The following is a 12,548-nucleotide window of genomic DNA, read 5'->3' as shown; positions in this document are numbered from 1 at the left end:
GCATGTGAACCAGGGAAAACCACTGTGACCGGCGTGACCCCAGCCCGCAGCATGTGCATGTAGACAAGGGTCACCTGACCCAAAGGTCAGGCATTGCCGCCCTGGCCCCTCACTTGCTGCGGCGTAGCCAGAATTAGGTTTCCTGGGTCCTCAGGAAATTCTGTGATTTCAGCCCTCCAGGTCAGCCCATGGCCTTGCCCATGGATGGCTGGGCAGACTCCTCTTAGGGCCCAGCCAGCTCTTTGTCTAAAATTCTCTATGTGTAGTTTGACATCTGTATGTTCCCTGGCATGGCTGCCAGCCTATTATGGCCATAGAGCTTGTAAGGAGATGTCGTCTTCCAACCAGAAATGAAAGGAAACATAAAATCATGTCTCCTGTTTATTCGTGTCTTTCCTGACAACCACCCTATGAGTGAGTCCTAGTTGTATGGTTATTGTCCCCATTTCACAAATGGTGAAACTCGGGGCGCAGAGGCCGAGCTTCCCAAAGTCACCCAGCAAGCTAGTAGAAGAGTAGGCCTAGACCTTACAACGCGTGGTCCTCTAGTATACTGTCTGTAAGAAAAGAGCTTTCATATCTAATATGGCAACCAACATGTGAGCCCAGTATTAGCACTTTATCCTGGGAAAGGTTATCCTTCACCAGATCTGATGAACTTAAGCTCATTAGCCTCTGGTTGAATGGGTTAGCTCTGTGTCTGGGCGCATGGGTGGTGCTTAAGGGAATGAGACAGACTCTGATTTCAGATGGAGAAGTCAGTTAATTTCTTATCTAGAGATGGAAGTTGGAAATTCAAAGCCATCTCCTTATGTATCTCTTCTTTCACTGACTTGGAAACTTTTGTTTTTATAGTGGAAAACAAAGAGACTCTGAGGCATTTGGCATCTCTCTATGCCAATAATCACCCGTCCATGCACATGGGACAGCCCAGTTGCCCAAATAAATCAGGTACGTATCAGTCGGTGTTGCGGACTCTCTCTCTCCTTGGAGGGTTTTTGGTTCTTATAATGTTGTAAAACTTAACCACGTGGATAGTTACTCCACTGGGGCATTTAGGCCTTAGCTAGAAGGACCTTTGTGTACCCTCCTGCCCACAAAAGAACTGACCAGGTGAGGCAGTCTAAGGCTTCATAAATGTATAGAACTGCTAGAGAGTTGGTGGGAGCCTTGGAGAGCATCTAGTCCCATCACTCCTTTGATAGTTAGTGCCCACTGCTGTGCTGACTTACTAGTGGCAGCCGGCACCTTATGGCTTCTTATGGCTGCCTGGAATCCCTTTCTGTTGTCTCCACAGAGGAAGTGGATGTACCATATCTTCCAGCCTTCCTGCATTAAAGGTTACAAGTTTAAAGCTAGAAAGGATTTATCAAACCATTGATTCCAACCCCCTGATTTTACAGATGAGGAAACTGAGTTTAAGAGACCTGACCAGGGTCACATAGCCAGGAAGTGTCCAAAACTGGATTCAAATCCAAATCTCCCTCATTGCCAGTCCAGCCCTCCATTCATTATGCCAGGCTGCCTATCAATCAGCCACCTCAGGCTGTAACCATCAGGCTGTGTCCTCTGCCGCTGGATGATTGAGCTATTTATTACAGGTGGAGCTACAACTAGGGAGGGACAACTGGAATATTGTCTCAGGATACATGAATTTAGAGCACACACAAATTTAATACATGGCTTCCTTTAGTAGGTAGAAACCACTGAGCATTCATTAGTTAAAGTACAGCTAGTAAATTAAGTATATAAAAACATAAAATTAATAATGTAATATACAGCATTATAATGTATAATTAATACACATTAATATATTATATAATACATATTTATATTATATATTAAATTTAAAATTTATATGACATATAAAGCAAATGTAATTATAAGTTGTAAAATAGTAGTTAAAACATAATACATTAAGTAAATATCCATAAGAGGATACATCTTAGCAGTGACATGTACCTATGAACCCCTTTAATTCCTGACCTCAACTGAATTTGTTGATTTGAGGGCTCTTGTTAATAGGCTAAAATGGCCAGTTATGGCTCTGGTTCTAGGATCATAAAATTCTTAGGGTCTTGTAGGGACCTTAGAGGTTATTTTACAAAAAAGGAAACTGGGTCCCAGATGGGTCATCAGGTCCTTGTATCTAGAGCTGGAGGGGACCTCACTTATTATCTCATCCAAATCCCTTCATTTTCCAGATGAGGAGTGAGGCCCAAAGAGGGAAGTGAAGTGTCCAAGGTATCTCACACACGTAGGAAATTGGAGAGCCAGGAGCTGAACCCGGGGCCTCTGACTCCAGATTTTGTACCCTTTCCCCTACACCGCATTGTCCATTGGTGGCAGTCCAACGGCAGTGATTCTGATTGTGACATCATAGCTAGCCAATAGTTGAGCCAGCCCGTGACATCAGGGTGCCTCATCACAGTGTGTAGGGCTTCAACAGCATAGCATGCCTGGCTTATCCCTGGCCTTATATTTCTGGATGTTTTTACAGATGAGAACATTCCAGGAGGAGTGATTCGTGGGGCGGAGTGGCATGGACACATGGGCAGCATGAAGGTACTTGCTCCCTCCTCTCCCTTTCTGTCTGTCTGTCTCTGTCTCTCTGTCCCTGACTCTGTCTTTCTCTTTGTGTGTCTGTCTCTTTAACCAATAAATTTCATTTCAAAACACTGATTTCTCAACAGACAACCAACCCCCTTCTACCCTACCTGGATGGTTTAAACAGTTTGTGTGTCCTTGGGGGTACAGACAAGAGATTTCATTGGTTTACAAAATTCCTAGTGAGGGAGCTCCCACCTCTGATTCAAGTCAGCGCCTGAGAGTCTTAGGGTGTGTCTTAGGAACTGAAAGGTTAATTGCTTTGCCCAAGTCACACAGCCAGGATGTGTCAAAGGTAGATTTTCCTGACTCTGAGGCTGGCTCTCTATCTTCTCTCCCCTAAAGCCTTCCAGTTTTTTCTTGTGATGCAGTAATCTATGACAGTCATATACCAGTGTGTTTGGTGATTCCCTCAATGACTGGGCATATGATTTGTCCCTGGCATCTTACAGTTACAAACAGTGTTGCTGTGGCTATTTTGCTATATCTGTGTCCTTTCTTTCTGACTTCCCTACCCGGGTGAGATCTGTTGCAGCCTCAGACCTATGTTGTTCTTTTACTTTTTAAAAAAAATCTACATTTATTTTCTCTCCCTCTTCTCTCCCCTCCCTTAAAAAAATAAGAAAAACAAAATGTTTGTAACAAATAAACATCATCATCAAAACAAATTCCCCCATTGGCCATGTCCAGAAATATATGTTTCATTCTGTACTTCTTGTCAGTAGGTGGGTAGTAGACTTTAAGTCCTCTGGAATTGTGCTTGGTCATGCATTAATCAGAGTTCGCAAGTTGTCTATACAGTGTGGTTGTTATTATCTAAATTATTCTCCTGGTTCTGCTCACTTCACTCTGCATCAGTTCATAAAAGTCTTTCCAGGTTTTTCTAAAGCCATCCCTTTGGTCATTTCTTATGGTTAATGTCTTCCACTACATTCAGGTATCATAACTTGTTCAGCCTTTCCCCACATGATGGGCACCACCTTTGGTTTACAGTTCTTTGCCACCACAAAAAGAGCTGCTGTAAATTTTTTTTTGTACACTTGAGTCCTTCTTCTTTTGCTTTGGGCTGGACCAGTGATTCACAGCTCTACCAACAGTACATCAGCATGCCTGCTTTGCTGCAGCCCCTGCAACATATGCCAACATAGGTCATTTTTTCTTTTTTCTTTTTGACCATTTTTGTTAATCTGATGGGTGTGAGGTAGAGCCTTACATGTCCTTTAATTTGCATTTCTCTAGTAGCAACATGGATCATTTTTCATGTGGTTGTCGATAGCTTGCATTTTTTCCATAGAAAACTGCCTGCTCATATGCTTTGACCATTTATCAACTGGGGAATGGCTCCTTTTCTTATAAAATTGGATCCATTCCTTATGTATCTTGGAAGTGAGTCCCTTGTCAGAGAAGGCTTCTACTTAGGAAGGATACTTTCTATTCCCAGAAAAATCTTACAGATCTTCTTGTTTTCTTATCCAATGGCATCTTCCATCACACAAACATCCTTCTTACTGATTTATTTTTTGATGCTTACTTCTTAACTTTCTTTTCCAGGATTACAGTGTCACATATGGCCACTGTCCAGAGATCACCGTATACACCAGTTGCTGTTACTTCCCCAGTGCTGGACAACTCCCTACCTTGTGGGCAGAGAACAAGAAATCCCTTCTTAGCATGCTGGTAGAGGTGAGACTTTCCTCTTGAAATAGACGCCAGTGACAGCATGGTGGCTCAGGCACTCATTGGCCAGCCTGGACAGGACCATATTTCCTTTCCGTGGTTGTCCAGCCTCTCCTTGGAGATGTGAGTGACTCTGTGGGTGAGGGGCCTAACTCGCTCACCCTCTCCAGAGGCTGGCCATTCAACTTTGAGGCTTCTGTCATTGTTAGGAAGATTTTTCTTGTATCAAGACTCAAACTTGGTCTCTCTGAGGGGTCCATCCATTGTTCTTAGTTCTGCTCAGGAGGAAAGAAATGGTTCTTCATTCCCCACTTCCGTCCCTCAAACCGTGAAGCACTGGAGACAAGGTCAGATTTCATAGGGAGGATATTATTTTATCTTGAGCTCTTAACTCTGAAATTTTCAAACGAAGGCCCTTATTTCTTAGGTTCATCAGTCTTGAGCCAGAAGGGTACTTTGGAGGCTATCTTGTCCAAATCCCTCCTTTTACAGATGAGGAAACTGAGGCCTAGGGACGTATGAGATCTCTAGGGCTAAAAGGGACCTCTGAGGCGATCTATGAGGAAATGGCAGCCAAGGGCCTTTTGTAGGCTGTAGATGATAGATCTAGGCTTGGCATGGCAAACAGACTGAGACGCGAGTTTATTTGTTTTTTTTTAAGGTCATATATGTGTAGTTTGAAGGGACTTCTGAAGCCATCTAGTCCACCTCCTAATTTTATATATGAAGAAATGGGTGCAGGGAGGTTGTGACTTGCCCAAGGTCACACAGGTCCGAGGTGGGATTTAGGTCCAGACCTTCTCACTTTAGAACCTGTGTTCCTTCTCCTATACCTCATGTTTTTAAAAATTAAGTTTTAGTAATTGTTTTTGTTTTAATGTCAATGTCATCTCCCCCATCACAAAGAAAAGACGGTAAAACAAAAAACAGCCCCCACCATGATCATCTGCCCATGTGCCCTGGTAGCCCCCACTTCTGAGAGGAGGGGCTGGTAGGTGCAATTATCTGTTCCCTGGGACTGTCATTGGTTTCCCCTTAACTCGGCGTTAGGCCTCCTTTTAGCGATCTCTTCATTAACACTGTCATGGTGTCTCCTGTCATCCTGGTTCCGTTTGCTCCACTCTGTATCAGTTCATATTGATTTTCCCACGTTGTTCTGAATTCTTCAAGCTCAGCCTTTCTGGCTGCATGATAATAATCTTTTAGCAAAAGGGGCCTGAGTTTCAAAAACAAATCAGAATGGCAGACCTCTGACTCGGCCTTTTCTGTCCAGGTCCACAAGGGAGTCCGTGGAATCGTCCAGGACAAGAGTGGAAAACCGGTCTCTAAGGCAGTCATTGTCCTCAATGAAGGCATCAAGGTGCACACGAAGGAGGGTGGCTATTTCCACGTGCTCTTAGCCCCCGGCTTCCATAACATCAATGCCATCGCCGATGGCTACCAGCAGCAGCATTCCCAGGTGAGAGACTTGAGTAAGGCACAGTCATAGAATCCTAGATTTAGATGTGGAAGGGACCTAAGCAGCCATCTAGCCCCACTCCCTTCATGTGATCGATGAGGAAACTCGGGCCCAGAGAAGGCAAATGACTTGCCCAAAGTCATAAAGGTAGAAAATGGAATTCAAACCCAGGTCCTCTGACTTCAAATACATCACAAGCATCTTCCCCTTTTTAAAAAAGATTCTTCACGTTCATTATTCTTTATGTTGGAAAAACAGATTCTATTACATTAATATTCTCAAATGGTCAACTGATAAGAATGTGTGACCTTGTCAGTTTGGGAGAGCCTCCCAATGATCATAGCCTCAAGCCAGTCCAGGAGTTGAGGTTTGGGATGAGAATGAGATGAGACGTGTGTGGGCTACCTAGCTTTGAATAAAGGAGAATGTGCTGAGCTATAGCATGGAAAGAATATGGACCAGTGATAGGCCATTGGTTCATTTGGATGCAGCTCCCCTGCCTCCCCATCTACCATGCTGGGGTGCCTGGTCTGAAGTATGCGTCCAGCCTAATGACTCCCCCCATGTACTAGGTTTTGGGCTACTTCAGTGATAGGAGTCTTAGTTCCCTAGGCCAATTGAGTCTTGGCAATGGTTTCATTACCTTTTAGGGGAAGAAAAAAAAACTAGGCCATCTTCCTTGGCAGGACCTTATTAGCTGTTGTCCTGCCACACCTCCCTGCTGCCCATCCCATCTGACATGTGATCATTCAGCCAACTGTCAGATGCGTTAAGCATCTACATAGGGGATACACAAACAGCCCCTGCCCTCAAGGAACTTATGCTTTAACGGGGAGGAAAACATGCAAGTAAATAGGTATCTCTAAGATCCAGAAGTGATGGAAGGCAGCCTTAGCAGGGAAGGCCCCAGTAGAACCCAAGACAAAGAAGAGCCCTTTCACTTATGTAGTTATTCAGCCATCATCCCCATCGTGGGACCCGTGACTTACCTCCATCTTGTTGCCTTTATGGTCGTAAGCAGACTTCTTTCTGACCCCAGGAGCTTTGCTTTTCCAGGTCTTTGTGCACCATGATGCGGCCAGCTCAGTGGTCATCGTCTTTGACACAGACAACCGGATCTTTGGCTTGCCCAGGGAGCTTGTGGTGACCGTAGCAGGTAAAGAGACTTGTGCTTGCACCTGAGGCCTGCCTCCTTCACAGTCTTGTTCCATGCTGCTGATGCAGTGGGCTGAGTGGATGCCCTTAGTCTAGAGCAGACACCCCCTGCTCCTTTCCCCTTGTTCCATTTCATCCTTAGATTTGAGATTCAGTGACCTCCGGAGGGAGGGCACAAGTGTTTATACAGCTCTTCTACACACCAGGCATGTGGTAAGCTCTTTACATAGATTTCATCTGATCCTCACAACAACGCTGAAATAGAGGGGCTATTTTTATCCTCATTTTACAGTTGAGGCAAACCGGAGTTCAGTGACTTGCCCATGGTCACACAGCCAGTAAGGAAGGGTCTGAGACTGGATTCAAAGTCAGGTCTTTTGCCCCCTAAAGTATGCAGCTAGATGGCTCAATGAATAGAATGCTCTACTTGGTGTCAAGAAGCCCTGAGACACTTAGTGGCTTTGTGACCCTAGACAAGTCCCTGGCTCCAACAAGGCATTTGAATAGCCGGTTTGGGGGTAGGGTCTTAACCTGGGGTCTCTGACCTTGTTTTTTAAAAAAAATATTTTGACAATTAGATTTCAATATAATTGGCTTCCATTGTAATCCTGTTTAGTTTATTGTGTGGATTTAAAAAGTTGCTTCTGAGAAAAGGTTGCTGGGCTTCCCCAGACTGCCAAAGGCAGAGTCTGGGACACTAAAAGGTCAAGAACCCTTGATTTAAGGCAAAGTCCTTCCGGCTGGTCCAGAGCAAGAACGTGAAAACTCCTTTTGAGAGGTGACCTTGTGTGCCAAGTGCCATTTTGCAGACGACCAAGCTGAGGCTTGGGGAGGTTCTGTGATTTGCCCCAGGTCACACGGGTAGTTAAGTGGCAGAGTCAGCCTTTGAACTGAGGCCCTCTGACTCCCCCTGCTCTGGGCGTATTTGGATGTAGAGAACATTTCAGTGTTCCTTTCTCCCTGGCAGGTGCCACCATGTCAGCATTGGTGTTGACAGCCTGCATCATCTGGTGTGTCTGTTCCATCAAGTCCAACAGACACAAGGATGGTTTCCATCGGCTCCGGCAGCATCACGATGACTATGAGGACGAGATCCGATTGATGGCCACGGGCTCCAAGAAGTCCCTCTTAAGCCACGAATTCCAGGACGAAACAGACACGGAAGAGGAGACGCTGTATTCCAGTAAACACTGAGCCGCCCGTCTCTCCCCTGCCTACGTCCTGAGCTGGAGGAGGGCTCCCTGCTTCCGGGAGATGCCATGTTTGTGCAGGCGGGCAGGAGGCCATCTGTCCTGCATCTTCAGAAAGCTTTTAGAAAAGTGAACTGGCTAAAAAAAAAAATGTGTAACCTCCATGAATACGGAAGATCTGGTCCTCCTTCAATGTACTCTCATTTTTTTTCCTTTTTTTTTGATCTCTTTCTATTTATGCATCAGAGGTGGGGCAAGACACATTCTCCCCCACTCGCACCCCCTTTTTTTTTTCCAACAAAACCCAGCTGTCTAGCTCATTTAATGGCAGCCTCGAGCTGACTGGTAGATGTTGCGTTTGCATTCCGGGTATTTGCTAGTGGCTTTAGCTTCTGCCCCTTGTTAACAAGCCTCTCCACTTCCCTCCCCCTGAAACAGGACTGCAGGGATAGCTGTCAGCATCAGTGGTATGAAGCTTTAAAGGGCTAGGTTTCTTTCAACCTTCTGAGGATTTTTTTTCTTCTAGTTTATAAAGTAATGAGTTTCCTTTTGTTATTTACGTGGAATGGAGGCTAAGTTGAGTTTTAAGAGAAAAAAGAAAAGGCTTGTGGGGCTTCTCTATCTTAAAACTAATTGGGAGCTGTCAGGATAAACTCCAAAATGGGATCTCACTACCTCTCTTGTTAGATTTCACAAAGCTGAATATTCTGCTTTTCAGGGGGAAACCAGTAGGCCTCATAGTGGAGGGTCTCAATGAGGCTTTCAGAAGAGAGAGGAGGAGGAGGAGGTTTAACCATGGTGACTCAGTTTGCCTGTCTTGAACTGAGCTAAACACAAACCCATAGGTGCCCTGCTGCAGTCACCTGCGGAGCTTGGGCTCATCACCAGGAGGATGCTTGGCTTGTTAATGTTTCCCTAAACCAGGACCTTTGCTATACTGTGTTAGCCATGTTGCTTCATCTGGTCCGTCCAGCCCGTTTGCTGGCTGGCATTCTATGGACGGCATCTGGAAGTGTTGAGGATGGGCCTCCTCTTTTGCACATTCTCAACCTCTGTTTAAACCCACAGCACCCACCCACCCTCTTAACATTATTCTTCAGCCCAAGCAGCATTGACAGCATCATGCTATGAGCTGCCAAATGTTCCTCCTCCTTGTGGAGCCTGGCTGATGTCACAGACTCAGGCCCTTGCAGATATGCGAGCTGCTCATCCCAGCAGTTCCACTGAGAGCTTCTCTCTGATTTAACTCACGCGGTTCTGGTTGGGCGGCAGGGTCTTTAAATATGGCTGTCACCCATCAAGTGAGCAGTATTGGGTGATGAAGGTGTTTTCTCTACAGCTGGTCAGTCGGGTTATTCGGAAGACAGGAACAGCTTGAATTTTATCATGTCGAATATCACAGTCGTGAATTGGGCAGAAGTGTGAGTTATGGTCATGGGATAATGAGAACATCAGATAACCTCTCAGTATCCTAATGGCCTAGTTGCACATCAAGGGTTCAGAATAACTTGTCTCTTCTGATCGTATTGAGCATCCATATGTCGGTCCTCCATCCCAGAGCCCTTCCTCTGAGTTATTCAGTGCCAGCCAGTAACATTCAGCATGGCTTGGGTATAGAGTGGTATCCAGAGACTTGGTGAAGTAGGATTCGTCATTGTGCCAATGAAACTGCTGAGGGTCAGTTTTAAATTGTGCTGGTTCAGAATTAAGTTGTTCTTCTGGCAGGCTTGGGCTCAGAAGCCCCTCCAGGAGAGGAGTTCGTGGGGTGCCAAAGTAATGGTTATTATAAGTTTACTGGTCCTTATCCCTTCCCCTTTAATAATAATTTAACATTTCTTTGGGTACTAGACTCATTTCATCCGCATTTTCAAAGTGCTTTATCAAGTAACCAACAAAAAAACTTTTGGATTCAGCTTTTAAAGCATCATTTTAACTTGAGTGGCAGGTTCCACTTGGGATGGTTCAGGTGGAAAGGAAATGCCATTGGCCTGAGATGAGAGATGATGCATCAGTCTTCACTTGCCAAGAGTAATGCTTTCTGTCAGAAGGTGGCTTAAGAATCTCTACTTCTTCCTGGAACTCAAACGTCTTGTTTTTCAGTTGAATTCACCAAGAATGTATGGAGTACCTGCTACGTGCCAGGAACTATTCTAGGTGCTGGGGATAGAAAGACAAAAATAAGACAGCCCAGGCCTGCCCTCCAGAAGCTTACCTTCTACTTTCATCTGTCAGCTGTTGGGGGGCATGTTGAGCATGGACAGGGGAGTTGGAAGAGGGAGTTCTTTGGGTCTTTTTTTTTTAATTTTTGAAAGGAAAACCAAATTTTGCTCTACATTTTAAGTTAGGTTAAAAAAATAGAACCTTTTTGTCTTAAAATGAGGAGTTTCTAAAAATGCCAGTGTGCTTTAGAGCCTTGTGTCCCCAATTCTTGTGAGTGTCCTGGACGTGTGACTACTAACCCTAAGGGTTCTCAGCCTTCTTTCATGTCTGTTTGTGGAACCAAACTAGCCATATTAGGCCCAGCCGCCTATGTCCTGAGGCCAGAGAGAGGAGGGAATTAGTCCTCTCTGTGCTTTATCCCAGAGCCTCTCATCTCCTGAGGAGTCATGGAAACATGGACAAGCGTACAGTATTGAGAAATGTTGCCCAGATTCAACTTGTGCCTTGACTCCCAAGGCCTGGCGAGTCGGTTTTGTATCCCTGCTCCTTAATAAAAGGCAATTTGACCTATTAGGTAACAGTGAAATTGTCCGCTTTTGTGTAAAAATGCTTTTATTGGGTCCTTTGGTCCAGTGAGGTAGACTGACCGATTAATTTCAGGGAAAGATGCTGCCCTCTTGCTGAATTTTGCCGGAGAATGTTAGTGGTGGGTGGTGATGTTCCCAGGGTAAGTGTGGGATGCTTGTTACTCCCTTTGAAAGGAGTTCTGCCTGGGACCTCCTCATCTATCCAGATGGGAAACATATGGCCTGTTGGGTGTATTAGCCTTGGGAGGGGGGTGGGGACTGGGGTGCTCAGCGGCAAGAGGGTGCATTAAATGAAGTTGATTGTGACTTGACAAAAATGAATAAAAGATCTTGCCTGAACTTCTGTGTTCCTAGGCTGTCATCAGAGAGTCCCAAGTTGATCCAGAGAGGGCTGTTAGGAGCTGACTCTGATAACCAGCCTCAGCTTTAATGGTCCCTGTTTCTTCTCTCTTCCCACCAGAAATGTACTCATACCACCAAGTTTGACCCTGCTGTGTGTTGAAAGGCTCTCTTGAAACTCCAATATTACCCCTACCAGCAACAGCCAGGCAACTGAAACTTCTAAGTTTTGCTTTAATGTTCTTTACCCAAAATTCAGTTTTGGTATATCCATAGTGACTTCCATTTTATTAACCTCTCCTTTTATCTTTGGGCCTCTGATTTCTTTTAGTTGAAGCATCTCTTTGATTTGATGATTAGGGTCCTTAATTGATTGATGCCAGCCTGAGGACAGATGGGGTCCTGTAGTTCTAGGAGCCTCTTCCTTAACACTCACTTCCCATCTCTAGCAATAACTAGCCCACTGCCTGACTTTAAGAATGCTGGCTTGGCCATTTCCCACCTTGGCAGAAATGGAATTTGAAACTTGCTAGACATTTAGAGGCAATTGGGTTCCAATTATTGTGTAAATATGTGTGATCGACACTTTAAGTCAGCAGCATGAGGCAAGTGCACCATCTTCCCTCTTGGTCACCCAAGAATCCTTCTGGGTCATTGGCATGAATGTATTGTTTTCTCCTCAGCTTCAGATTCAAATCCAAATCCCCGCACTCCCCGTTTCCCAGAATGGCCCATGCTTGGTTTCTGCAGAACAAACTTGCTGTTGTAGCTGTCTCTACCAGGGTGCCCAGCAGATCCACACTCATCTCAACCACTTCAGGCTTGGGCGTATATTATAACATGCACTGTGCCTTCAAAAAGAAAAAAAAAATTTCAAAAGGACTTGATGCGGAACTGAGTGATAGTATTTTTTTTAAAGAGCCAATCTGTAATTTATGTGAAATCTAAAACTGTTAACGAGGTCCTTTTTTTTTTAAACATGTAAACAGATCTAATAATCGTGCATAAAGGTTATTTTATGATGTCTGTCTTTTCCTGTGTTTTGTCTCATCAGCCTTTCAACAAGAAAAACCAAAGATCAGTAACTATGAAAGAGAGGTGGTATGGCTGGAGAAAGGGTTGACTTGGAGTCAGGAAGACCTGGGTTCAATCCTACCTCTGACACATAAGCAGGTCCTTGATCCTGGGGCAGCTCACTTAAGCTCTCAGAGCCCCAGTCAGCTCACTAAGATCCTAAATTGTGGAGCAGGTGTAGATATGCATTGGGAGGAGAAGTCTCCTCTTGGGGGATGTCAGTGAAATTGCAGGTCTGGTCTACTCTGCACCCCCCCCCAAAAAAAATCAAACCCAACTAGAACCATGACTACAAAAGAA

The 12,548-nt window shown here is 44.9% G+C and overlaps 1 protein-coding gene across 1 annotated transcript in view; it reads left to right on the top strand.

Moving 5' to 3' along the window:
• CPD (carboxypeptidase D) overlaps positions 1-12,196 on the top strand; it is a 71,213-nt gene extending 59,017 nt beyond the window's left edge. The window contains exons 16-21 of the mRNA XM_036766311.1: positions 856-951; positions 2,501-2,565; positions 4,159-4,290; positions 5,558-5,743; positions 6,800-6,899; positions 7,866-12,196. Of these exons, the coding sequence (XP_036622206.1) occupies positions 856-951; positions 2,501-2,565; positions 4,159-4,290; positions 5,558-5,743; positions 6,800-6,899; positions 7,866-8,092 (806 nt within the window). The 3' untranslated portion in view covers positions 8,093-12,196. The remainder of the gene's footprint in view (positions 1-855; positions 952-2,500; positions 2,566-4,158; positions 4,291-5,557; positions 5,744-6,799; positions 6,900-7,865) is intronic.
• Positions 12,197-12,548: the final 352 nt, after the last annotated feature.

Source organism: Trichosurus vulpecula, chromosome 7 (genome assembly GCF_011100635.1).
Source record: "Trichosurus vulpecula isolate mTriVul1 chromosome 7, mTriVul1.pri, whole genome shotgun sequence".
NCBI classification, from domain to species: Eukaryota; Metazoa; Chordata; class Mammalia; order Diprotodontia; family Phalangeridae; genus Trichosurus; species Trichosurus vulpecula.
Note: the sequence above shows the minus strand (reverse complement) of the source record. Positions and strands in the feature narration are given on the sequence as shown.